Source organism: Strigops habroptila, chromosome 8, assembly GCF_004027225.2.
Source record: "Strigops habroptila isolate Jane chromosome 8, bStrHab1.2.pri, whole genome shotgun sequence".
NCBI lineage: Eukaryota > Metazoa > Chordata > Aves > Psittaciformes > Psittacidae > Strigops > Strigops habroptila.
This window is the reverse complement of record NC_044284.2, coordinates 39,693,306-39,721,276: the sequence shown is the minus strand read 5'-3', so window position 1 is coordinate 39,721,276 and position 27,971 is coordinate 39,693,306. Positions and strand designations below refer to the sequence as shown.

General features: G+C 39.6%; 1 protein-coding gene across 11 annotated transcripts in view; it reads left to right on the top strand.

The window, feature by feature from the left end:
• The window catches only part of RC3H1 (ring finger and CCCH-type domains 1), a 66,489-nt gene extending 40,560 nt beyond the window's left edge, over positions 1-25,929 (top strand). For 2 of the 11 annotated variants that reach the window (XM_030493459.1, XM_030493469.1), the window contains 12 exons: positions 2,002-2,114; positions 6,048-6,329; positions 6,691-6,905; positions 8,413-8,789; positions 9,932-10,063; positions 10,627-10,803; positions 11,735-11,945; positions 13,041-13,131; positions 13,250-13,385; positions 15,169-15,339; positions 15,931-16,046; positions 17,257-25,929. In XM_030493459.1, the coding sequence (XP_030349319.1) occupies positions 2,002-2,114; positions 6,048-6,329; positions 6,691-6,905; positions 8,413-8,789; positions 9,932-10,063; positions 10,627-10,803; positions 11,735-11,945; positions 13,041-13,131; positions 13,250-13,385; positions 15,169-15,339; positions 15,931-16,046; positions 17,257-17,410 (2,175 nt within the window). In that variant the 3' untranslated portion in view covers positions 17,411-25,929. Of the gene's footprint in view, positions 1-2,001; positions 2,115-6,047; positions 6,330-6,690; positions 6,906-8,412; positions 8,790-9,931; positions 10,064-10,626; positions 10,804-11,734; positions 11,946-13,040; positions 13,132-13,215; positions 13,386-15,168; positions 15,340-15,930; positions 16,047-17,256 lie in introns of those variants that run through there. The other 9 variants (XM_030493461.1, XM_030493462.1, XM_030493464.1 and 6 more) reach the window with 9 other exon arrangements.
• Positions 25,930-27,971: the final 2,042 nt, after the last annotated feature.

Sequence of the window (27,971 nt, the reverse complement as noted above, 5' to 3'; positions counted from 1 at the left end):
TACTGGCTGTGTTCAATAGGAGATGTTTCCTAATGTCATCTGGAGAGATTTGTTTTGATGAGGAGCTGATTAAAAACATTACTGCTGAATAATACCAAAAAAAAAGACAAAGGAAAAAAAAACCAAACCAAACAAAACCAAACCAAGACAGTGCTCCTCCCAATACCTGCTGCATTAATTTGCACAACTCACTAGGATGAAAAGAAAATAGTCTGATCCAACTGCAAGCTTAGGGGGATAAATAAACAACTCTCCTGGCTAGAGGGTGGGGAAGAGAAGCCAGGGTGCATAGAACTATGATCTGTGGGAATTTTCTTGGGTTTGTTTTGATGCGACACATTTCAGCCAGATGGCTCTTAGGGAAATTATTATTATACCTTCTCATACCTTAATGATCCGTAAAACAAAGATTTGGGGAAACTTCATATAAAGGTGCGATCCAAGTTTCTGAAACAAATGTTTTTGTTTCGGAAACAAAATGATGTTGCCAAATATGTGTATTAGCTTATATCAGAGTTACCTTACCACATGTTCCTTTGATCTCATTTCATTGTATAGCTATATAAGTTGATCTAAATGCTAGCTGCTGCTGACAGAGTTGCCTGTCACACATTCACACTCCCTCCCTTGCTTTGGCACTATTCCTCTTGGAGAGCTAGTTCGGGGAGCCTAACCAGTAGAAAGATTACATCTGCCAAAAAAAGAAGCAAAATTACAGTGAATTATTTCTGCTGGCTTACCTTTTTTCATTCACTGGGACGTGTAATGAGCACTGTTAACCAGCAAAAGGAAAAGCAGTAGGAATATACAAGTGGAAATCAGGGTGGGAAAAACAGTGAGGGTTTTTGTTCTGCTGAGACCATTGCCGAGACCTGGTACATGCTGTGCCGCTTGGAAGGGAACCCAAAGCCTTCCCAAGTGGGAAAGGGGCCATCTGCTGAGTGTTGCACAGAGTTTTGCTGGCTGGCAGTAGTGGCCAGTATAAGGCTGTGCAGCTTACGTACTCCCTTCCTAAATCCTCTTTTCACTACAGTAGATGGGAGGAAAAAAAAAAAAATCCGTTTTCAGATGGCTTCTTACAGATTTACATTTTTTAGCTGCGTTTTTCAGAAAGCAACAGTTGACTTTTCCCTCGGTGAGAACTCCGATGGTGTATTTCTGCCTCTGATTTAATTCTGCCATAAAAACTGTAGGAACTTAAATGTCTTTGAGACTACCCCTGGCCTTCTGTCAAAATTTATTTAGAGGCTGGCAAATGGGAATACATACAGACAGCAAGATTGCAGTAGGTCATTGTTTCTTGGAAAACTTAACCCAAGAGAAGTACAGAAAACGACCCATACCCTGTTGATCTGTGTAGCAGTAAGATTGCATCCTCAGCTATTGACAGAAATAATTTTATAGATAGTGAAGAGATTTTTTTATTTTTTTTTTTTAGTCCAGAGGGAGGGGTAAAAGGGAATTTGACGAAATGTAACTCAGAGATACTCAGAGTATCTCTGATAAAGATACTCAAAGTATACTTTTTCGTGTAGGATACTCAAGTGCCATCTTGAGCTAACAAAAAGCAAAGGAAAAGTAACTGACCAGTTTGTATTTTTTATAAACTGCCACAAAGCACGATGAATATTTGGCAGTTTCTGATTAAGCATGGTATTTTTTTTTTTTTCAGTTTATATCAGTTTTGTCCACTTAAGTGTGTCTTGAAACATACAACTGTGTTCCAATCAAGTTCCTGTAAGAAATTTGAATTAAAATGTTTTAAAAACCTGGTACTGACTTAGTTGTCAAAATATCTACTCTTGAATCTATTAGTTCTGTTGAAGACCCAAACACAAATACTGCTCCAGTCATTTACTTCACCGTAGGTACTTCTGGAACATTTAAATTGAAGGAATTATCAACAGTCAAACATCAAGCCTTTAATAAGAGGATACATTCAAGTCTTGGTGAAGCACACTTATATTCAGGTATCTCACCTGGTTTCTTTAACCTTGTCAGCCTCCTCAGCACAGCAAGTACAAGACATACATGTGCAGAGACATGAAACAGAGAGGAGGATGCCCCCGGGGGGCCAGCTGCACCTTTGCACATTCACAGGAGGAGCTAGAAAAGTAAGTGTACCTCTTACAGTAGAAATCAGTCCAGTTTTTGTTTCATCTTAAGAGTTATTTATCATATCTAGGAATGAGGAGAGGAGGCATAACTTGTCTCTTACATTAGCAGGAAATTACATTAAAAACTCGTAACAGTCATCTCAGGTTTTTGAGCTGTTCTTAAGTATAGGATATTTTGCTTTGTTCAACATGAATGCAGCTCTGAAAGTTTGATGGTTATGCAAGTGTTATTTGAGATTTTGGAGGTGGGGTGTTTTTCTTAAGTGTGACTAAATATGCTGTTTGACTGCATCCATCATGGTCGCTTATTTGTGTGTACTTCTCATCTTGCCTTTATATTCAGTTAGACTGTGGCAGTTTTCCGGATGTAGGGGTTCTCTTGTTCTTCTGTGCTGCTAGGGCTATCCAAAGAGCTAAAAATGCACATCACAAATTTTCTTTCTGCAACAGCTTCTCTTTGAAACTTCTTGACAGATTGTACATGCAGTAACCTTAGTGATTAAATCTGTTGTTGAAGAGTTAAAAAATGGTGGTCATAGAAAATCTGCAGTAAATAAGCTGCATTCAAGAGCAGGCCACTGCTGTTCTGAAGGTCGTTTTAACTATTTTTAAAGTAAAATGGATTATTTAAGATTTAAAAGAGATAAATACGATGTATTTTATGCAGTATGTATAACTCGATACATGGTTTTGGGGTTAAAATAATTTGCATTTTTCAAAGAAAATCTGCTTTTTTTCTTTTTCTTTTTTTTCTTTTCATCAGAAGTAAACTCCAAAGATTGGAAATGGTATCCGGTCTTTTGCCACTCCATAGTCTAAAACTTGAAGTGTTAATATGGCAGTTCACTGGCTGTATAGCCAACATGCAGTGCATAAGCAAAACAGGAAGAAAACCAGAGCGGAGCATGTGGTGGTAGAATGACAAAGGCGGTTATTCAAATGAACAGAGAATAGGACTCTGATTCTTGTGTTCTGCAGAAACAGTTGGGATTTTTCCCCTTTTGTCATGGTGTTAAGAAAATGGAGGCTGGTACTGCTGGTTTGGATGGTTAACAAGGGTGGTGAGTCAGTATTAGTACCTCTGAACTAATTGTCTGCATCAAGGAGGACTGTTTGTCAGCTTTGTGGGTGTAGGAGGCTTTTTTTTTTTTGTCCAGACTGACTTGTATTAGGTGGTTGTGGAACTTTGAGTTCCAGTTCTTCCTCGTACCTTTTATCTTTGCTGAATTTCTTTGAGTAGATACTGCATTAGTGTTCCTCCTTTTTAAAAATGTTTAGTATGAATAATATGCATTGCTGTTGCTATGTAGTAGTTCGTCTGTGTGTCTCATATATATAGCTTCACGTTTGCAGGAAGGTTATGGGGAGCTATGTGATAGTGGCTTAGATAGCAATTTATAATCTTGACTGTTTAAACAGCAGCTCATTCCCCTCTTGGCAAGGGAAAAAGACCCAGTGTGCATAGGCAAGTATTAAATGTTTAGATTATTTTTGTGTCCTGCATGTGTAAAGACCGCAACAATATTTTTTTGGAAAAATTGATAGGGCAGCCCTGCAAATTTATGTGTGTGTGTATATATATATATATGCATGCACTTTTTTGTTTGTTTGTTTTTAAGTAAATTATGGAAGGTGCTATATAAACTCTTCCTGTCACTTTTTGTTGAAAGGGCATCTATATGTATGCACCTGTATCTCGTGAGCATACTGTTCTGTTCTAAATGAATGGCCAGGGATGGCCAGCCCTCCTCATCTTGCAGGTTGTGTGCAAGCCTTCCAGGGAGTCAGGAGCCATCAAACACTGCACCTCTAAGAGACCTAATGGGGTGCAGATGTCCAGAAGTATATGGTGTGGAGAACATGCCAATGGCTTCTCAATGTCCTGCTGCTGCCTTGCAGGGAGAAAGTGGTTTGGATATTGAGCAGGTTACCAAAGTAGAGCTGTGAGCTCAGCCTGGGGAGCTGTCGTGGTTTGAGCCCAGCCGGTAACTCAGAACCACACAGCCGCTCGCTCACTCCCCCCCTTCTTCCTCCCCCCGCTCCCGGAGGGATGGGGAGGAGAATGGGAAGAATGTAACTCCCACGGGTTGAGATAAGAGCAGTCCCGCAACTAAGGTATAATACAAACCACTACTGCTACCACCAATGATAATAACGATTAGTGAAATAACAAGGGGAGAGGATACAATTGCTCACCACCCGCCGACTGATACCCAGCCCGACCCGAGCAGTGATCTGGGCCTTCCGGGTAACTCCCCCAGGTTTATATACTGGGCATGACGTGCTGTGGTATGGAATACCCCTTTGACTAGTTTGGGTCAGGTGTCCTGTCTCTGCTTCCTCCCGGCTTCCCCTCCTCCCTGGCAAAGCATGAGACTGAGAAAGTCCTTGGTTGGAATAAACATTACTTAGCAACAACTAAAAACATCAGTGTTATCAGCGTTGTTCCCAGGCTGAAAGTTAAAAAACACAGCACTGCACCAGCTACTAAGAAGGAGAAAAATGACTGCTATAGCTGAACCCAGGACAGGAGCTCACTTTCACTCACCTCCATGTGTCCACCTGACTTGCACAGCTGACATGAGATGCCAGAACAACTTCTGAGCAGCGTATGTTAAGAAAGCTGTAGTCTCTCCGTACTCAAGTGCTTCTACTGTGGTGATAGCCTGGCTTGTTTACTCCCTTTAAATACATTCTGAATGATGTCCACTGTCAACACTTCGTAGCTTGAACTTACAGTTTGGTTATGTGGGTAAAGATTAATTCAACCAGGAGACTGGGAAAGTTAGGAAGGTGGCTAGAAGATAGTCAATGAACTCTAAAGACGAACAGCTCAAATGTATATAGGAAGATTATACTTTGACTCCATACTCAATCACATCTAAAAACTGAAACAATCGCAACAGAAACCCACAACAACAAACAACTTTTTGCCTCTGTTGCATTGCTGTTAATGCTGTGCATGTGGGCAAACAGAAACATTGTCTGAAGATTGAGTAATAGAGTTTAACTGCCCCCTTTTTCTACAGTAATACGTACGTTCCTTGTCTGTGTTACCATCTCACTTTGCTAGAAATGAAAGTGTTGGTTTCAACCCTGTGGAAGAAACAGCCTCTTATTCTGTAATATAAACAGCAGGAGCACTCAGGCCTACAAATACATCCTGCCACTTATGTTCTGTTATCTAAGCTAATGGCAGGATGTTTAGTGGAGGACATTCAACTCTGGAATTTGCTCTTTGTCGCTCCAGTACTGTCAGTCTGCTGATTTTGTGGAATGTTTGTTCAGCCTTTCATGAGAAGCAGTTAGATCTTTGTAATTACAGCATATTCATAGAGATGTTTATCTCTGCAGTTGCTTACCAAATGAAGCAAATGGTATAATCTGCATATTGGTAAAGTAACATAAATTTTAAGAAACTGTGCTTTAAAAGATATCACATGGCAATAAACACTTGACTTGGCTTATTGTTGGGCAAATGGTGCAAAAGAGAATCTTCATCTTCTGTCACTTGAATTTTCTGCTGTTAATTTCATCTCTGAATAAAATTAACTTGAATAGTCTGTGATCCTTATTCTGAAGCTTCTGTTACTGTAGGTAGTATTTTATATGATGTTTGGGTTTGTTTTTCTTCTGTGCCATTGAAATGCATGTGTATACAGGACGTAAGATTTTAACCTTGCTGTGTGAAGTGTCTGTGAATTCTTGATGCACTTGTCATTAAAAATCCATCCTTGTTCTGATTGGAACTGCTAGTAACAGTTCAAATAGCAGCGAAGTTGTAGTCTAACAGATACTCTCACAAGGCCTTAGGAAACTTGAGCTAAAACTTGAAGCTTTTGGTAGCATCTCTGTTTGAAAAAAATCTTGAAAATGGATCTCTCTATTCTTTTTGTTTCAATGTTTGATGTGTGGCTTCTTTTTCTGAAGATTCCGTAAAATGAACAAGCGTTTGGTTCCCAGAAGACCCCTGAGTGCATCCCTGGGCCAGCTAAATGAGGTGGGCCTGCCTTCAGGAGCTATCCTCTCAGAGGAAGGGGGAGTGGATTTGCCCAATAGGAAAACTTCTGCTCTGCCAAATGGAATTGTGTCAACAGGCAGCACAGTGACACAACTTATTTCTCGAGGGACTGACTCCGGTTATGAAACAGCTCTGAAGCCAGGGAAGATTGACCATCTGAGTAGCAGTGCCCCTGGATCTCCTCCTGACATGTACGAGTCTTTCTAACTGTTGTTTGAAGTGTCATATGTGTAAATATGCAGTAGAAACAAACCCATTCTCTAGAAAAGAAACAGAATGGGATTTTTCTTTTGGTCTTGTGGTGATTTTTTTTTTTTTTTTTTGGTTTGGTTTGGGTTTTTGTTGGTTTTGTTCATTTGTTTTCAAGTGATTAAAAAGTAGAGTAGAAAATTAAAGCTAAAGCTAAAACTCTAAACTGTTTTACTTCACTTTTTGCTTATATTTTAATTGGAGAAGGTGATGTAAGCCTTCAGCAGGTGGAGGATAGACTGTTTTATAGTACAGTGTGTTATATCAGGCCTTAATGAGCAGTGCCATCTTTGTACCTTTTAGGCTGGAATCTGTTCCCAAGAGCTCTATTTCTGCCTTACCAGTGAACCCTCATCCTGTGCCTGCTCGGGCACCAGATATGCCTTCGGTTTCAGTCACCAAGCAGTTGCAAGTGGTACCACGAGGGTCTCAGTTGTATAATACTCAGCAAGCAGATGTGTTTTATCAAGATCCTAGAGGAACTGCCCCACCATTTGAGCCAGCACCTTACCAACAAGGTAAGTTTAAGATCAAGCTCTTTATCTTTCATCTTCATACTGATTTTACTCTTTCTTCCCACTCTCGTGTTTTTAAGCCTTCAAGTTGGAGTTTTGAGTATCACGTGGACTGTAGGCACTAATGTGGTGATGACATAATAAAATGGAAATCGTCAGGCTTTTTATGCCTTCACTGAGGATGTCAGTGCAGTTGAAAACAGAGGTTTATACCCATCCAGTGTAGCAAATCCTCCTTTTCTTTCAGTTCTTCCTAACTAGGCTTAGGAATCTAATATGGTAAATCTTAATTCAGTTTCACTCGGGGAAAATGGAAATTGAGTTTAACCAGCAGAGGGGGTTATGCTTGAGGGGTGAAAGTACTTATGTCCTTAATGAAAAGTGTGTGAGTGTTTCAGAAGTGTCTGCATATGCATGTGATGGGTAGAGACAAGTGAAATTAGAGAAGGGTGTGGCACGAAAAGTAAAACACCATAAAAAATTACCTAAGAAAAGTGAGTGTGAAGAGACCAAGTGGACAAAGATAATATTGAAGGGGATTAAAAAGAAAAGGTAGAGCTATATATAAAGACTGATTCTTGCACAACGTAAGATTGGAGAGAGAAATTACATAAAGTGAAATTAATGTGAAGGAAAAATAAGGAATGAAAGACTGAAAGAAGTGGAGAAAAAGAAGAAAAAGCCCTAGAAAGGAAGGGGGGCAGGGGAACGCCACAGTTTTTTAGAAGGTTGCAGAGTGTTTTGAAGCGGGGGGGAGAGCTTAGATTTGATTCTTCTGTGCGAATGAAGATCTGAGCTGTCCATAAAACTTGATGCACGTGTTGTTGATGATGTGCATGTATTCGTGCTTATTTTTTAATTATCAAGAGATCCTAGATAGATTACTAAAATCTTCATGTAACTGAGGGCTGTGTTCTTAGAATTTTTTGGTGATTCACAGTATGAAATTTCCTTCTGCTATTCAAGAGGTAGAACAAATCTTTAGGTAACTTTAAATTCTAATTAATCCATGTTTCTCTACACAGGCAGTGGCTCTGATATTTTGAGACAAATTGAATTTTAGTTGCATGGATGTACAGGCTAAGTAAACTTCAGTTTACTTTTTAAGTCTTGTCTAGCTAAAAGCATTCATACCAATCTGCAGAGACATTCTAGTGAATTGTTTGTTTGGCATGCTAGCAGGACTGCTGTGGCTCCTGTGATAGACTCAGTCTCACCACCTTTTCTCCAGCTACTGTAACCTTTATGCCTTGCTGGTATCTTATTTAGATAATTGAACTGTGTCACTTGAGCTTTGGATCACCTTTTGCTTTTCTGTGGTTAATTTTGGAGTAGAAATACTGGTTAGACAGTGGGGCAGACAACAAAAGTGAATTAATTTATACTCTTGTCTTCATGATATTTGTAGACTGGAGTATTTGAAACAATTCTGTTTTGTGGTCGGTTGTGATAATCACTTTATCTTGTTTGTGGGTTTGTTTTTATTTGTTTTCCTCTTGCCCTCTTTCAGGAGTTTACTATCCCACTCAGTCCATGTCTCGCTTTGTCCGACCTCCTCCATCAGTTCCTGAACCTGGCCCACCTTATTTAGACCATTACCCACCCTACCTTCAGGATCGTGTGGTGAGCCCACAGTACACGCAACCGCAGCAGTATCCTCCTATGGGACAACCCATATACCCACCTCACTACGACAGTCGTCGTGTATATCCCCCTGTCCAGCCATATCAGCGAGAGGAGATTGTCCGAGGAAGCCCTGTACCCATTGAAATTCCACAAGCAGCTGTACCCTCCTACATACCTGAATCCAGAGACAGATACCAACAAACAGAGGGTTATTGCCCAGTGACTCCACATCTTGGTCAAATCAGGCCTTCATGCCACAGGGTATGGGGTTTATATCACATTTTTGTAGTTTGAGAGAGAAACTGTGAACTACGTAAGAATTTGAATATTTTTGTAGTAAGGTGATGGGGATTATGAGGAATTAGAAGTTCGATCTTTAAGAAGGGGTACATTTGACAAAGCTGATTAAAACTGGAAGGCAGTTTAGCTACTGGTCAACTCCGCAATTGTAATTATGTTAATATGGAAAAGAGCAGGCTGCTACTTAATGCTCAAAGTAGAAAAGCATTGTAATTAACTTTGGAAGTGTCTCATGGTCTTGACTTCTCCGACAAAGATTAGACTGGAGAGGGCCACCACCTTTGTAGTGCAAATTAAATACAGTGTGTGGAAGTGGCCATGTGTGCATTCTTGTACTGACCACCTCTGTGCCTAAATAAATATACAAACATGCATCCCTTGATAAGGGAACTGAAACTCTGCTCTTCTGAATTTTCTCTGCTTTAAAATTGCTGACTGGAGAGACTTCCTAGAAATGTACAAACTTGGTGAATCATCAGCCGGAATGGAGTCCTGAACAGTTGGATCTACATAGCTGTCATTCAGTTTGAAGTCTCTGAATTGTATTGCTGAGTCCAGGAAGCATTTTTACATAGTTCCTAGGTTTCAGTTTTGAGTTTGTCACATTTTTGGGATGTTTAATTCTATTGCAAAATGAATAATAAACATAAACTAACTGTGAATAGGTTATGATCTGTAGAGTTCTACCGCTTTCCCCCCATATGACTGAAATGGGGACCTGCCATGCAGGAACATGTTTCAGTGGAAACTTTGCCAAGTTGGAACACAGATTCATGTTGAGCTACCTGTGAGTTAAAAGATCAACAGTTTTAAAGTTAGAACACTGGGTTACTTGAGTATCTAATCAGTTCTAGGCAAAATAACATTCCTTGCCTTTGGGGTGTATGGCCAGTGTAGGAACATGTATATCCTATATTAAACATGAAAGTCAACAGATGGACTTTGACAAAGTGGTCATTATTTGTTATTGTAATGATACTGTCTATTCATTGTCGAAGTATCTGGTTGCCCTATTTTGTTTGGGTAAACAACGTTTTTTAAATTATTAGTTTTGTGCATTAATGCTTCAGAAGCTTTGTAACATATTTCTTTCTTCATTTCAGCCTCATCCCAGCCTGGATGAACTTCATCGGCGAAGGAAAGAGATCATGGCCCAGCTAGAAGAGAGGAAGGTGATTTCTCCACCTCCTTTTGCACCGTCACCAACCTTGCCTCATCCTTTTCATTCAGAGGAGGTAAGCATATTTTTGACAAAAATATAACTTGCTAGCATATTTGGAAAATACTTTGGTGTTTGTGTGTTGCTTTGTTTGGTGAAGACAACAAAGTTAGAACAGTACAATGTGGGGGGAGGAGATTTTGTACTCTAGGTGGGAAGCCCTTATGGTGCAGTCTCCATTTTCTCAGCTAGCTGTTGTTTGTCTGACTTCCTACTGATCCTGAGCTATCTGCTTTTGGTGCAACCAAAAGAAATAGTTTTGAGCCATTATTAATTGAAGTAGTCTTCACGGTTACTGGACTTCTTCATTTGCTCCTGACATGTTTACAATAAAGTAACAGCTTGATGGAGGTTTATTTTTTAACCAAGGTCAAAATATCACTCTCATACTGGCCAAGTGAACAGTCAGCACAGGGAGTGTAGCCAGGTGATCAGAATTTCATGCATTTCATGCTTGCCGTGGCCTAATTCCAAATGGTGATGTATCTGATTAAAAAATAATCCTGGTAGTTTTTCAAGTTCACTGTTGTCGAACTAAGTATTGGTGGCTGTGAAGCTGCTTCTTCCCTTCACTTACAGAACCAGATTTTTGTTTTTGTGCAGTACTTGGATGAAGACCTGAAGGTAGCTGGGAAATACAAAGGAAATGACTACAGCCAGTACTCTCCCTGGTCCTGTGACACCATCGGCTCCTACATTGGAACCAAAGATGCAAAACCCAAAGATGTTGTGGCAGCAAGGAGTGTGGAGATGGCGGTATGTAGGGATTGGGGGAACACAGAAGAAAGGTTGATACTGCTGTGGATTTGGAGGGATTCTTTCATTTGCTTTCCAGGGTGACGGCAGTGCTTGTATTTAAGCTCAAAAGTGCACTGCAGTCAAACAATGCATTTGCAAGTGTGCAGAGTGTTTGCTTTGTTTTCAAAGTTACAAATAGTCCCACATCTTTGTAGCTGTTCTAAAATTCTGGATATAGGTGCAGGTTAACCACTCTGCTCTAAAGCCATGATAGCAAGAGATATTTTGCCATGATTCTTTATGCTTGCTTGAAATCCAAAATGACTTTCTACTGGCAGCTTGTTAATTAAACATGACCATCTATTGCTTTGTGTACTTTCTGTCAGAGGGAGATGCTATAAATTTGTGCTATTAAATCCTTTTAAGGTGATTATTGCTGCTGTTTTATTAGTTTTTACTTGAAGGACTCTCTGGTTTGTGACCACAAGAATACCCAAACTTGCATGAAGCTTTTGAGAAGCATAGTTGTAACATAATACTAGGCTGATTCTTTTTGAGGGCAATTTCTAGCTCTATGCTGTGTTCAGTCCTTCACTGAAGCTGTGGGTGTCTGGCTGTGATCTTATTCTGTGCTGCTGCATTTTTGCTAAGCCAGTGTTGGGGGAAAAAAAAGGAAAAAAGGGCTGCTAGGATGTCATTATTGGAGTCATGAATGTAAAAGAAAATAAATAGGATTCTGAAATACCACCACTATTTGGTTTCTTACTAATATTTAAGCATCGCTCTACAGCAAGAAGTAGGCTGGTAGAATAGGAAGACTAGTTTACGGATGAAGGAAATAGAGAATACAAGTGACACTTACTATATTGGTGTACCAATTTGTTGTAAAAGCAATGTGATTTTGCTTATTTCTGAATAAGTTTGACTGCCTTTTCCATATCTTGTCTAGAACGTAGACAGTAAAGCCATGCGTGACCAGCGATTAGACATGCAACGAAGAGCAGCAGAGACTGGTGATGATGACCTCATTCCATTTGGAGACCGACCAACTGTGTCGAGATTTGGGGCTATCTCTCGTACTTCCAAAGCCATGTATCAGAATTCTGGTCCCATCCAGGCCATGGCGGTTCAGGGAGCTACCACCAAATCGATCATTTCAGGTATGATGATCTACGCTTGGATTTTGCTGTCTGTTGCTGTTTTATTTAGTGCTACCAGTATAGTTGAAGTTGAAGACAGCCCCTGTAAGCTTGTTTCTTGTCTTAGAAATATAGATGAGATATACGTTATGCCACTAAAAATATCTCTAGGTAAGGCTACACTGAGAAGCCTGAAGAAAAAGGCAAGGGCACGTTTGTGCACACGTGGTGTATGTGTTGGTGATTTGTTGTTGCTGTTTGGAAAAAGTTACTTTGTTCTGCTGGTCCTGCTGAGATGAGATTTCTTTTATGTCTTGTAGTAGAATCCAGAAACTTACTGCTTTCCCAAATATATAATGCAAAACCATCATAACAAAGTACTCTACTGCACTCCTACTTTATGGGTGATTGCAAGCTTAATGCAGGTGTTGCTTTGTGCACTATTAGGCAAAGCAAATAAAGTAGGAATAGTTTATTTTCTACACATGTATTTTATAATCACATGCAATGTGGCTGTATATCTCACTCCAGGAGATGATCTCTTTCTTGAGGCGAGTTGAGTAATCTTAAGAAGAGACTTATTTATATTCCCCCAAATTTCTTCTAGACTTTTTCAGGAGTTAACTGCTGGAAACAAAACAAAAACTCATTTGCTAAATTCAATCAATAACTATCTAGACTTTTTCACAGGTGGAGCTCTGGCTTCCCTGAAAACTTTATGTTCAAAGTGATGTTAACTAGGCATCTCAATTACCATTCAACTCTCGAGTCTTTTAGGAACTTAAGTAGTAAAAATAATTGCTGTCACGGTGGCTGTAAGGTGGGGTGTTGTGGGTTTTTTTTGTCTTCCCTGAAGTCCATCACAACCTCAAATTCTGGAAGGCTGTCACAAATCTTGTTGGACATGCAGGAAAAATCGTGCATTATGCACAAGACTAGTCATGAGTAGTATTTCTGTGTTCATTTCAGCAGAAGAAACATTAGGCTTCCTCACTCTTAGAGGGCTGGCCTTTCTGGGTTTTCTCTAATGTTTATCCAGTTCTGTGTGTTGGCTCAACTACTTAAAGGATAGTTTTGTAGTAATGCAGCATGGTTTTTTTTTCCATTCACTGGCAGACTACAGTCCTTATGGAACTCCTGGTGGCTGGGGAGGCTCTCCATATTCTCCTCATCAAAATATACCTTCTCAGGGACGTTTCAATGACAGGTAGGACTGCTTTGGTTTTTCTTTGCCTTTCTGTAAATTTTTTTTTTTTTCCCTCCTGTGCCAGCTGAATAAAGCTTTTCTTAGAAATCTCCTTATTTTGGCTTTTCTGATCCCAAAGGGAGAGACTGTCCATGTCAGATGTGGCTGGTCATGGGAAACAGTTGCCCTCAGCTGAACGAGAGCAGCAGCTGCGCATGGAGCTGCAGCAAGTAGACCATCAGATTAGCCAGCAGACACAAATGCGAGGACTAGAGGTTGGTACCAATGGTTGGAAGAGTGATGAGGGGTGGTATGGAGAGAGATGAAACTAATAAAGTTGCTTTTCATTAGTTGATCTTTCTGTGACTGTAATGATATTCAGTAACAATACTTAATTGTGTGATGCCATGCATCAAGACTAGGGTACGAGTGGAAAGCGCTCTGCTTAGCAGCAGAAACGTCTCTGCACTTCATGTGCAAATCAACACCATACTTGAATCAACTCTCTGTACTCATTTATTGCTTTCATTCTCTCTCACTTACTGCCCCTCTCTGTTCACCTGTATACTCAGAGGCAAACCTGTGCTACAGATAAGATACGTGTTCTTTTGGCTTTACTGCCATTGAAAATGTCTGATTTTTATGTACAGAAAGCTATGACCTTCATCTGTTTCATGTTTGGCTTTGTGTTGTACCTGTTTCTTCCTAAATAGCACAAGCCACAAGATTCAAAAAATAGAGATACTTAGCTTGAGAAATTAAGCATAATATTTTACATCTCCTCGCTTAGAAGAAATATAGTCACTTTTAACATGAGGAAAGATGGCAGTCTGCATTTAGAAAAGAATGAGTTGAAATCTTTGTGTTTTGTGAAAAACAGAAGGTAGAAATGTCAAGGCATAAGGAAAGAATTTTTTTAGCAAAGCTTTAGTTACTTTTTTAAGTCGCAGCAGCAATTACAAGTACTGCATTTTGTAGTTACTTGAAACATAACTTGTGTTCTTGTGCTCTTGTTTGGGAACAAGAGGACAAAATGTTTTAAATCTTGCATGTCTGCCATAATAGAAGAGTATTGGAAAATTGCAAAACTTGTAAGTGGCCTGCCTCTCCTGCTCATTATTACTGTGATTGTGTCAGTGTTAAATCCTACATAGGTGAGTTTTGAGCTTTGATTTTATCATAATTTGAATTTGTCAGAACTAATCAGTTATTTTAAGTGACAACAGCTTTCAATTTTTCTTGCGTTCAAAGCTGCAAGCAGATATTTGACATCCAGGAGGCTTTATTGATTTACCTGTTCCAAGGTTGTAGCAATCACCCAATTCCATCAAAGCATGAACTTTGTTTGTTTGTTTGTTTCTCAGATGAATGAGCATTTCTACTTGAAGACCAGCCAGATGTTTGGTTGTGCAGAGTAGTAGATAGTGTGTTTAAATGCAGACTGCACACTTAGAGAATTGATTCCCAGGGATTGGCAGTTTTTTGGAGTGGCCAACATGACTACTGCTTTTACTTGGCTGCTAGTAACTTGCAGCTTGTGAATGACTGTACCTGCCCCCCTCTCTTCCTGTGCTTCATAATCTGGGTCAGTAGAGAGCTACAAATTCAACATCCACATCTCTCAAGATGTTTTATATGATTTGGTAATATAATTCTGGTTCTACTGTAGAATTTAAGATCTGCTACTGTAAATTAAAGCAGCAGATTTGCTTGTTCGCTGTTGTCTTTTGCTCAACAAATAGCTCATGAGAGTAGTGCTTTTATTTGTGTGCTTAATCCTAGTTTTGAGAAGGGATCTGTGTATGGGAAAAATCCCTGGAAATTTATTACAGTAAAAGGTATTTAACACTGCTTGTTTAAAAGTGAAAAGACTTGTCTGCGTATAAAAAATGTTTATATTTGCATTAGAAGTTACTTCGATTGGGATCTTGTTAAGCATGGCAAGGGAAGGCCTTGGTTTTGCAAATAAGCAATAATCTAGAGTTATGGCCTAGAGCTCTTTCTGTGCTTGGTGTGTTGTGTGCTCAGTTGTGTATGTGCTTGGCTTTATGCATTTAGGCTGTTAGTAACAGGCTGCTGTTGCAGAGGGAGACGACTACCCTGGCAGGCCAACCACAGCCCCCACCGCCACCTCCCAAGTGGCCTGGGATGATCTCAAGTGAACAGCTGAGCTTGGAGCTACACCAGGTGGAAAGGGAAATTGGGAAGAGAACCCGTGAGCTGAGCATGGTGAGTGCCATGGGGGTGGGAGGCAAAGAAGTGGAGAGCTGTGTAGCTGGCTGCAGCCCTTTTACCCTGGCAAAAAGGCTCTCTGCTAGATGACCACACCTGGAGTCATCCACCTCCTTCCTCATCTCTTCATTCTTCAGAACCTTCCGAGAAGTTTTTTGATGATTCTTTATGAGGAATTTTAAATCTAGCTACTTCAAACGGCAACAAAATATTAGCAGAGTATTTTAAAAATAAGTGTGGCAATGAATTTGTTGAAAACTATGAATTGTCTCCCCGGTCACTGTGCCATGAGTTAGACTGTTTTAACACAGAAAACTTCTACAGGTGCAGACTAGTGTTCAGAAGTGTGTGTGCTGTTACAGTCTCTGGTCTTTGCTTGTTGTTACAAGAATTGTCCCTTCCTTTCTGGAAATACTGTGTCCTGAGAAGAGCATTATCTTACTGAGTCTGTTTTCTTGTCTCATGGCTTTTTGTGGGTTACATTGTGTGACTTCAATTTACAGGCCTTCGTTATAGGTCCTGCAGATGAAGTGTCAAATTCTTTCAATGCAAAAATTAAAAAATTTTTCTTTTTTCCTTTTTTTAAAGGAGAGCCAGTCTTCACTGGATATAAAAAACAAACTGGGCACTACTAAACAGACAGAAAATGGACAATTAGATCCGCAAAGCAAGGTTCCAGCTGAGGACCTTGCACTGACATTCAGGTAACATGGGTCTTCAACCTTCCTTTGTATATCAGAAGAAGGATTTAGTCAGGGTCACCCTCTGATATATGAATAATATCCCCTGCTCACACTAGCTCTGATGTGGAAGCATCTACTAGGAAAAGATTATAAAATCAAATTTTTATAGTGTAAGCATGAATTAAGGGCTATTTCAGCTGATGAATAGGGGAGTGGAAACAGACTAATGACAATTAATTCAACAGAAGTATTGCAGCATTTGTAAGACCAGAAGTCCATGTAGTCAATATTGAATGATTTATAGGGAGGAGCAGGAGGCAGGAGGTAAACAGCCATAAAAGAAATCTTGATCTGCTGGTTTAGTTTCAAAGAAATGTTGGAAATGAGAGGACAGTTATTCCATTCTACTACACTTTGTGGATTGGATGTTGTTTAGGAAGGCATGTAACTTTTGAAACAGAGTTCACTTTTATTTGCAGGCAGTAATCTTTATCTGTGTAGATACTGGGATTGATTTCAATTCACTTTTGATAGTCCATTGAAAAAAGATGTTGGCTGGTAATATTGGATATCTATACAACAAACGTTTTCAGATGGCTGCAAGCATCTGTGTGTATTCAAATTAACACTTTGAAGAGAAAAGCTCAGATGTTTCACTGAGTTCGCATAATTTCATGTGAGCAGTTTGGATATTTATTCAGAAAGTGTATTTAGAAAACTTAGACCTCTCAATTGCTTATGAAGTCTGCAGTTTCTTCTTATAACCAGTTCTTGAGTTCTGTGCTGCACCGTTAGATTGAGGCCTCTGGAGCATAAACTAATTTTTCCATATGAAACTCTGGAAGTAATAAAATTGAAACAACTTTTTTTAATTATTAAAAAAAATCCCGATAAGTCAAATATTCTGGAATGTATGCATTGTATGAATTGATAATGTACATTTTGTGGCATATACTGAAATATTTGAAAAATGTAAATCATCTAGAACCCTAAAAATATGTAATCTTGTTTGTTTTCAATTAGTCTTATCTTAGTTGTTCTTTTTCTGGTATGTGCAGCATCCCAGATAACCTGTTTGCTATAGAGGGCAAGTCTTCGCATGTTTACATATGTTCACAACTGCTCATTTGATGCTGCAGCAGCAAGTAATTGGAGTCCTTTTACTTAAAATAAATGAAAAATGTTATTTATTACTTCCCTCCCTCCCCCTTTCTCCTCAACTTTCTTTCAGCAGTGATGTTCCAAATGGATCAGCTTTGACTCAAGAGAACATTGGCCTCCTGTCAAACAAGACAGCATCTCTCAGCCTGTCGGAGGACCCAGAGGGAGGAGGAGACAACCATGACTCCCAGAGAGTGGGAGTTACACCCACATCTGCTCCATGAAGTGAGGCCAGCATACCCCAGAGTTTCTTTTGCTGGGGTGTTGGTAGCTTCCGTCACATTTTTTTCCAGGGGTGATTGGAGAAACCCAGGAGCAACAGCAGTAGCAGAGCAGCAGGTCCAGAGGCAATGTGCACAAACACAACTACTAGAAACAAATCCTGCACATAGTTCACATTAACGCATTTTTTAATTAAAAAAAAATGAAAATTAGCAGTATCTGCAAGCAATTCAAATTAAATTTGGTTTTGTTCTGTGAATGAACTTTATTTTAATAACTTTGGACGCCTTGAATCCCAGGGCTTAAAAAAAAATATTATATATATACTCTGTTTGATTAATTGTATGATCTTAATGAAGTAGGTTTTTTCTTTTATTTTTGGTATTATTACATACCCAGTGCATAATTTAATTCCTTATCACTTTCAATTTCTTAACGACTAAAACACCCTGGCTACTTCCTTGTGTGGTTTAAGGATAAACAAGGAATGAGGGTTGGAGAGTAGCTGTGAATTGCAGTGTCAAAAGATGTGCAGCAAGCATCATTTTTAAAACAGTTTCTCCGATTGTGGCTAGGAACTGAACACTAGCTTATGCAAGACTCTTGCTTAAATTACTTGGGTTTAAACTATAAGTGACAGAATCTTTGCAATGCAGCAGGTGTGGTCCTTACTGTATGTCCCAGCGCAGCATGTGTAATAAAAGGAGGATAATGAAATACATGTCTAACATATTCTATTTGAAGGTTGCTTGCCTTCTATTTTCTGTTGGGACTAAAGAGATCAGCAGAATGCAGACCCATCTCCTGCAGCATGAAGCTGGCTAGCTGGGGCTTGTGGTAGAGAGGCTTAACAAAACAATGAAGGTTGTGCAGCCGTGACTAAGGCAGAATCTCAGGAAGCAGGAAGTAGAGAGCACATAAGGTTATGCAGTTGTTGGAAGGATGTTAACTGCTGATGAGCTGGTGAACTTGTTATTTGATCCCGTGTTTGCTGTTCTGTTTAGATTTGGATTCCACTCCCCACACCCCCCCCTTTCTCACTCTGCCTTTAAAACAAGCTTACCAAAGTCCATATTATTAAGTTGATGCAGAAGGACTTACTGACCTCTGCCTTTTGAAGCCCATCTTTCATGTATGCCTCCTTCTCAGAAACTTTTGCCTTTGTTTTTACTTTATCACTATTTTATTATTAAAAACATTTTCTCTATAACCTGATTTTTTTTTTTTCCTTTTGTTCAGTGATACATCAGTTATTTAATTGTAATGCTGTTGTGAGGGCCTTTTACTGAAGGAGATCAACATCACTGATTTGTGCTCATCAGTGATGGCAATCTCTAAATAGAACAGAGCGGGATTTTTTTTTAAACTTAAAAATTCTGTGTGTATTAGAATTTGACACCTGTGAATCAACCTGCAGCTTGTCTGCCACTGCTGCATTGAATCCTTCCTAGATTCCCCTTTCACAGGGGAAAAACTGCATCAAAATGACCACTTCAGGTGCAGCATAGATCCTGTCAGAAGTAGTGAAAAACGAACTTTGCTTGATCTAGTGTGCTACCTCCAAGCTGATGCTTTGTAAACATAAGTTGGTGAAACAGTAAGCCTTTCTAGATGTTTTCTTTAAAAGTTAAAGAAATCAGGAGATTTTGTTCTTGCTGCACGTTTTTTGAATCTTTGAACATGCACTGCAATGGGACCCTGTATACGAAGAAGCCCGTGGAGAATGACTGAAGTGCTGCTCCCTCTGCACCGTCTTGGCCTGTTCTCGTTTTTTCTTTCTGGGTTAGACTACTAAATCGGAAAGCACTGGTTATGTAATAAATTACTGCATTGCTTTGGTTGGGTAAAGCAAGACTTAATAAATTTTCTTGGTTTTTAGGTTTTTTTCCTTAACCTTAACTCCTCCTGAGGTCATAGCAACCTTGGGCTAAGCTTTGCATTCATCATACTGTTAAATAAAACAAAATGGGGGGTGGGAGGGGATACAGTCCCACTATTGCCTACCAGTAGGAGAGTCCAAACAGAAGACTCTTTTGAGTAGCAATTATTTAATTTGCCCAGTCAAGGCACCGCGTTTATATACTATTTCACATTGAATTTGATTATGCCCTACAGACCTGGCTGGTCAAGGATTTGATACACATATTGGCTTGGGATTCGAGCTTTCTTTTTTATTTAAATAAAAATTTATATGTAAATATATATATACATATATACATAGTTATATCTGTATATATATTGGGTATGTTTTAAGAATTTTTTCGCATGAGCGCAGCTGTTGTGATCAAATGTCTGGGAGGTAGAAGCACTGAATGAAAATAAAAGCATTTTTCAGCGCACACACCCACACTTTCCATATGTCTTCACATGGGTTTATTTCACTCTCAGTTGAACTTTGGCCTCTTAATCACCAAATAGTTTTGAAGCTTGCTTTTTTTTTTTTTTTTTTTCTTCTAACCCCTCTGAACTTTTGGCAAAGAATTCTCTTTGCACTAGAATAGCTTCATCTACACCTTGTCCCCATCCATCCATGTCTCCTACTTGAGGCCTAGCATTGCAGCCGCTCCCCTTTGAGCTGAGCAGAACTAGGGTGGTGCAGTTTTGAGCCCATCGGATCTGTTCCTCCTGTCTCTGCTCTAGGCATGGTGATGATTAACATGTTCCCCTGGCAGCCTGCTCACAAGTCAATTGACACAGGCACCCATGCTCTCTTCTCCAACCCTTTAGTGCAGAGCACCACCATCAGGTCAGCCTTCTAGTTTTTAATTAGTCTGTTCTTCCTGCTGTGTTTTTATTAACACAGGGAGCTCATTTTAGTTGAGATAATTAATGCAATATTCTAATCTAGGAGGACAAGCCCAGAATATACTTTTCTGACTGCAGTAATTTTTGATGTAAAATGAATTTTTGAAGACGGTTATATGTTTGAATCTACAAATTCATTTTCAATACTAGAAAGAAAATCTGGAGGGGCAAAAAACTCTTCACCTTTTATTACTTGTGCCAGCTAGTTTCCTTGCCAGGTTAGGGATTAATTTTTTTCTCCACTTATGCTCCTGAGAGGATTTATGCAGTAAGAGCTATTCAGATTGCTGGCCTACATAGGGTGAATGCTTCTAAAACCTGTGGATTAGAAGGAAGATCTTCCTGTTGTTTGTTTTTTTTTTTTTTCCTCCTTTATCCAGCTCTCTGTGCTGTACTTTTTGCATAGTGTCCTTGTGATCAGTGTGTCCAGGTGAATGCCCTGTTTGCCCAGTATTATAGTTTGGCTTGCTAAATAGCTTGCTTAATATCTACCAGTATTGATTTTTGGCTTTGTTTTTTCCCCTCCTCCTCTTATCCATTTTCTGCTTTTTTGCAGAAGTTTAGTTGATTGAACAAGTCAAACAGCAAAATGCGGTGCATGCTTTTAAGTCTTTTCTGGAAGCTGTGTCTAAAACGTACCCTTAGTGGAAAACCATGCTAATAGAACTGGGAGGACAGATAGCTCTATGTATAATGGAAGCATTGATGGTTACAGTACATGAGCAGGGCATGAAGATTTCTGGAGTAACTGTATCCTGCTGCATTCATGTCTATAGCCATTGTCCTAGTCGTACAGGAATGCTGTCCACCTCGGTGAAATTGGTCTCACTCAGAAAGTGGTTTAGTTCCTTCTACCTGGGCAAGAAGAAACAGTATTACCATGGTATTAGGGCACTACTGCATCATTTGGTAGGTAGGTTAAATTTTCTCCGGCAGTAGACAGCTTTGAACCCTCACTGATACCTGGGTTTCAGCCTCAGCATGGACAAACGCCCCCAGAATAGGAAGCTTCAAGTGTTAGGTTAAGCTTTAGTATGTCAGTGATTCAGATGGTGTAGAAATTATGTTTGTTTACTCTGTAGTGTTATTTTCCTTTTTCTGTCAACATCTCTTCTTCATTTCCTATGACCTAGTTCTCTTAATAGGAGAAAGTTACACTTTTTATTCTGCTCTTCTTGTATACTGTCATATCCTGTCCTATTTCAGGGTAGGACTTTTTTTTTAATTAAGATCAGAGCACCCACCTTTCGAACTTGCAGCACTGTTGCCCATTTGTTCTCAAGTTCCTCTCTCTCTAGTTTCTTCTGAGCCTTGTTCTCTCCCTTTAATCCATATGCTCCTTCCTTTCCTTCTGTGGCTTGCCCATTCACCCTCCCTGATTGTGTAACAGTGACAGCTTGCTGCCTCAAAACAGAGCATTCAAATGAATTCGCTTAGCCAATAACTTCTGTGAAGTTGCCTTTTCTAATGGTGTTATTACTCAGTGATGCACAAATGTGATATTGCCCCTACTGGTAGGCAAACGGGGGATCTGTATAAACATGGTAAACTGCTGTTTTTCTTTAAAGGAGAGCCAAAGACTTGTGCTTTACACTTTTTTTTTTCCCTGGTGTAGCCATTTTGATTGTCAAATCTTTGTAAGGGGTTTGTGAGTTGACTGTATTATCCTAATAACAATTTACAAAAGATAGTGATTGTCAAGCCTTATCCATGCATTAAATTGTGGAAAACCGTTCTGTTTAGTCATAAAATTTGCAATGTACTGAGATGTATCTGGGGTATTCTGACACGTTTTCAGTCTCTTATGCATTCTCTCAGCTGACGGAATGGCTAATTTAGAGAGGGAGAAGGAATGTAGAAATGTAATCAAAGAAGCCTTGTCTTTAAGTGTTTAAATTGAATACTGATTTAAAATTTCTTCAATTACAGTAAAAGATAAATCTGTGTTGCAAATGTGACTGACTTTTAAGCCCATTGGAACTGAAAAGACTTGTCAAATTGTAGCATTACATTAAATTAGATGTGGAAGAAGCAAACTTGTATGATGATATTGTCTCTTGACAGCACAAATTGAGTTAGGTGGGGCAAATTTATATTAGTGCTAGGAGTGAGGCTTTTCATTGATAGTACAAGAAAGCCGCTTGCATTTCCCTTTCTTGATCTAACTTAAACTCTTGCAGACTATTACTCTTCAGGTTTGGAGAGAAATCTGTAAGTCAGAGAAGCATAAATCCTCATGTCCATTGTCATTTCCATTTAAAAATCTGGACTATAATGAAGCTGACTTACAGGACAGTTATCTGAAGAACCCTGATATAAAGTATCTTTGATTAACTAGCTATGGTCCAAGAAATTCACTGCTAGCGTTAGGAGGCTCAACAGCAGGAGTGCCAACTCATCTTCTGTTCTAAAATGGGGGGGGGGGAACCCATTTAAACAGTGTGCAAGTTCTGTGCTTGTCTGTGTGCGTATGAAGAAGTTTTTATAGTACTAGACTAGGTAGAAGGAACACAGACCAAGGCTGGAGCATGATGTTAACCTCCTATTCAAATTTTGTCATCATTCACTTTCCAAAACACACACTTCTGTTCCCGCCTTCTAATGTTGATAGCACTGATATAAAAACACCCAAAAAAGTTAGAGTTAGCAATTCAGTTTTTTGTATCACAGTAAGTCAATTCCCCTGGATGAACGAAAAAAAAAAGGAAGCCAAAGTTCTTGAATTGTCTAAATGGTAATCTAGGCACTAACTGAAAAACATCTGCCTTGCTTGAGTTAAATGTAAACTCTGAATTTATGAGGAAAGTGAAGCAGCTCTTCTGAGCCACTTTCTAGGTATAGCCTTAGTACCAACAGTTGGGGAGTGGTTACTTGTAATATATCAGCATACAGATTATGTAGCACAAATTGGCTTGTTCTCAGATCAAATATAATCTGAATGCCAAAAACTTCATTTGGGATTCTCTTTTTCCATACTCAGCTGTTACCAACTTCATTATTTTCTGTGGATATGTCAGGGGGCTGAAAGAGGCTTGAGTAAGTTAGTTCAAGTTACTTATACAAGTAAGTGATGTCAGGGAATGTTATCCCAACACAGTGTCCTTTATACAGTTAACATGTGGTCTTTATTCTTGTGTAGGAAGAAGAATGTAACTGCTTAGTGTTGTCATAGTCTTCGAGGCACTTCTTGTGATGCAGGTAGAGCCTTAATTAGAGGAAAGGAGAACAAACCTAAACTGATTTTTTTTTTTTAATAGTTTTATTTCCTAATGGCAAGTGTAATACCATACCGTGGAAACTCTTTGAACACGATGGTAAGCAAAGAGGGTGCAGTTTTTTCTGAAATTTCCCAATAAATAAAACATGTAGGAATATGGATTTGTCTGTCAGGAACATCCCAGTCATTTAAAGCTTAAAGTGTGCGACCATAATAAAATGGAATGCCTATAGCTTAGTAACCTAAATAATTAACTGATCTTTCCCAGGCAATCTTTGCAATTCCAGTAAGTTAAGTATGATTTTAAGGAATGTTTAGGTGCCTAGCTTCATCCAACAAGGCAGGTGCCTTTGAATACACAAATTGGATGTTTTCATATTCCAGGAAACAACTGATTCTAAGATCTGAAATTTTTAGGAAAACAACTACTTCAATCTAAAAGATACAGTCTTGGGAAAGATGGAAGCAACAGGTGGTGCAGTGTCTCTGAAAATCAAAAGCATTAGATGATGGAATTACATGCAACATGTATATGGGGGAAAATATATCCATAAGCAAAAAAGTAAATCTTGTGGAGTGTTTGATATTTAAGTAATTACTTGCTTCATTGTAATGTTAAAAAGATTTATTAATAGTTCTGTGGCAGGCAGTACTCACAAGTCTTTGGCATCCAAACCAGATTGTGTATTGGATGGATCCCACAACTGGATGTGTGCACTGACCTCTCTATTTCTAGCTTTTTAAAAAGAAACTTGGTAGCAGCATTTTATAAATGTATGAAGCAACCTGAGTCAGAGAAGAAACCCTGTTCATGGCACAGCTGCTGCACAGTTTACAATTGGTACCTTTAATCTGCAGCCTCTCTTAAGGGAAGCTGCTCTAACGTGGGCAAATCTAGCACATCAAATTACTTCAATTTTTTTCTAAATTTGAGGAGTTCCCATTGCCCTTTTGGCCTCTGCTTGCTGTGTAAGCAGCCTCTATGTGAAGAGCTTTTCTTGAAATCAGCTTAGCAACTGTGCTGTAGCTTGATTATTTTTCCCTGTTTTCTATAACTGGTAGCATAGCATTGAGCTCTTTCCCCATTGTGTGTGTTGCTATGGGGAGGAGGAGTTGAGGCAAGACGTGTGTGAGGAGGGTGGAAGAGTTGTGGGATCTTCTATATGACAGCTCCCACCCCCTCTTTGAAATCATCTCCTTCCAGTTGTGGGATTTCTCTATAGATGATGGTTTTTTCCTGTTTTTTTGTAAGCCTAGTTTTCTTTGATCTTGTTAGTTCCATACAAGTCTCCCCGAGACATTCTGCAGTCATTATCACCTTTTTGGGTGGAGTTTATTTTATTTTTTGGTTTGTTTGGTTTTTTAAATAACTTTTTAACATTGATGCATATATGCTTGGGATAGAGCTCATGTAATTTTCCAATCGTATTGATTGTATGTGATTGTGCCCTGCAGAGGTATATTTAACAAAAAAATAAAAAGGATAGTCTAGGTAATAAAGGAGACCATGAGGTTTGTTGAGTCAGGTTATGAACTATTTCTTGAATTTATTTAGGATCCTGGATGAGTAAAATTCCCTGTCTGCTGTTCCCATAAATCAGTGCTAAACAATGTCACGAATTCTCTTTCTGTTTGGACTGGTTCTTTACTTACTTTTCTTCTCCAGCTGTTTTCTTCCTTCCCTGCCTCTCTCCCACATCAAAAAAAAAAAAAAAAAATCTTGAGCCTTTATGGGAATAGCTGACTCCGGGTTGGGATTGTGAATATGTTTGTAACTATCAAAACATTTTAATAGGAGTAGAGATTAAGTAGAATGTATGAGAAGAATTCCATCAACTGAATTATTTGCAAGTTCAGGGGAATTTTCAAGTCTTGTATATACAGGCCTGGTCATGGGGGAGACATTCAGAGGTACACAAGGCATTGATGCCTCTTTCCTGGGAAGGTTAGATGCTTTACTACCTTTTGAAAAAGCTCTGACATGACAAAAGGATTAGCAGAAAGAGTTCACTATATCCAGCTCTCTGTATCTTTGCTCCTGCAGTATACTTTTTAAACTTGAAAGGAAAGCTTTCTAGATACTGTGCGGAAGTGGGACAGAGTGGATTGAAGGAGGCAAAACCCAAGAGGATCCAGAGATCTGAAAGTCAGAATTTGTCTCCTTTATTTCTTTTTTAGAACTATAGAGACAACAGCGTCACTTCTGTATTAAAGAACAAGGAAGTGGTATGTGTGCATGGTGGTTATATAGAAAAAGCCATATGTTGAAATACTATTTCTTTTTTGCTCTTCACCCCTTGCTTTTCTCTCTCACAAAGCTGATTCAAACCTCACTTTGCTTCCATATTGTGTTTAAGGGTCCTTTAAGTTGCAGATACAAGAACAACAAAGAGTGGAAAGGTGGTGATTCGCTATTGGTTTGTAAATAGATGGAAGTGTCTACAAGGTCTTATCTGCTTTTCTGTCGGCATTTATATTAAATGATAAATTAATGGAGAACACGTTGAAATACCTCTCTTTTTCTGTCTGGGATGAATGTGTGTTCTTCTAAATGTTGTGTGAGGTGTAAGACTCTGTAAGACTGACTGTGTGTGGCTTACTCCAGGTCAAGGTGTGTTTGTTCTCTGCCAGGCTGGAGCATAAGAGATGCCAAATAGCAGAGAAACCACGTGTCTTTTTGGTGGTCTGGTCTGTTCTCTTCTGACTCCACTTGTAGACAAAGTGGCTTCTTCATGTGTTCATCCGAGGTGAACAAGAAAGAATACTCAATCAGTTTTGGTAATTGCTTGAAGAAAGTCTGTGTGTTTAAAAACAAACAAACAAAAACACACCTCCTCAGAGCAAGGAGCAAGCAGAGTGCCTCTAATGGTGAGCTTGTTTCCTGTTTTGGAACTTGCATTAAAGTCAGAACAAGGTTGGCTTCACAGTCTGTTTTGTGGTTTTTAATCTCCTTTCACTTCTTTTTGAGGGCTTTAACAGGTTATTAGCTGGCTATAAATCTGAGACTGGCTGAACATAGTCTGATACAGAGTAAGTTGTTGCTTTGCTAAAAAGCTGTTCTTTCTCCTGGTGCATGGCAAGCACACCCTTCTGCCCTGGGAGTTTAGGCATGTTTATTACTTAAATTTTGAGCCCAGGCACCATGGATGCAGTCTGAGGTGTGCGCTTTGCTGGCCCAAAGCCCATCACTACTAATTGTTAGGCCCCCCCACACTTCCACACAATTGTATTTTCTTGCTGGGTGACTTGAAGCATTCAGTATCCTATAATGGGAATTGTGTTCAGTGGGCAATCCAGCTGAAATCTGGATGTTTCAGTTGATGATGGTTTCCTTTCTTTTTCCCACTAGTCTGATGGTGCAGGATGCTCAGGTACTCCCTTGGGGGGAAAAAAACAACCAAAGAAACAACTGTATTTCTGCAGCGATTGGCTTTTAAAGAAGATCTGAAGTGCTGTGGAGTGTCGGATCCCTTTGGAAGTGGGGGGGGTGGCTGCTCTGCATCATGAGAGCTTTGGGGAAACTTGGAGGTTTTTGTATAATGGGAGGGGGAAACTGGGTTCAAGTGAATGGCAGCTGCTGGACTTTTTTTCCCTTTGGGTTTGGATACCAGAATAGAAGGGAGCTGGAAAAGGCTAGCCCAGAACATGGGATTTCTTGATCACATCTTGCTCTGTGAGTGCCTAAGTCTTCCTCCCTGTGCATCACCATAAAACTCGGCAATGAGCACCCAAAGCACAAACCAAAATCTAAACAAATTTGTGTTCCTGGTCACCACTGAGGTATGTTTAAGGGCTTTTTCTTTCTAGCTTCTCAAAGGGCAATTCAGAGAACAGTGCAGGTATGTTGAGAAGACACAATGTCTCCCTGCTGCTGTAAATTGTTCCGGGCTCTTTTGTCTAAAAAGCAGAGAGCAGAGCTTGTGATCTTCCAGCAGAGGTGGCAGGCAGCAGTGTGCTGTACCGCACAGCTCTGCAGGCACCTGGAAAAGGCACCTTTAGGCACTCTAAAGTGAAGGGGTCCCCTGTCCTGGCTGGGATATCTTGAGTTGTTTCTGTAACCTCCTTCCCCATAACTGTGAATTCTAACTCCCTATCTCCTAGACTGTGAGTGTGGGAGAAACTAAAACTGAGGCATGATGCTTGATCTCTTGTCCCAGGCTGCCAGGCTTAGAGCTTTGGCGCTTAGTGGTTTTGAGCGGCAGATCCCTGCTTTGGGTCTGTGAACAGCAGCTTTGAGAGAAAAACAGTCCCTCTGCTAGAGGAAACAAAGCAGCTACTGATTTGTGTTAACGCAGTTGTCACTTTGGATCCTTCCTTAGGTATAGTTCTGCTCAGGTGTGAGTGCTGTTGTTGCTTTGAGCTGAACCAGCAGTAAATTGCCACTTATGTGCTGCACTCAAAATATATTTACTCAGCTACCCTAGACGGTATGGCTTGGGCAGCTTATGGATCCCTTCAGCCCTACAGTGTCAGTTCTGGAATTAAACTCGCTGTTAATAGGGCCACCATCATTAAAGGAAGTATTTCCATACTCAGTTTTA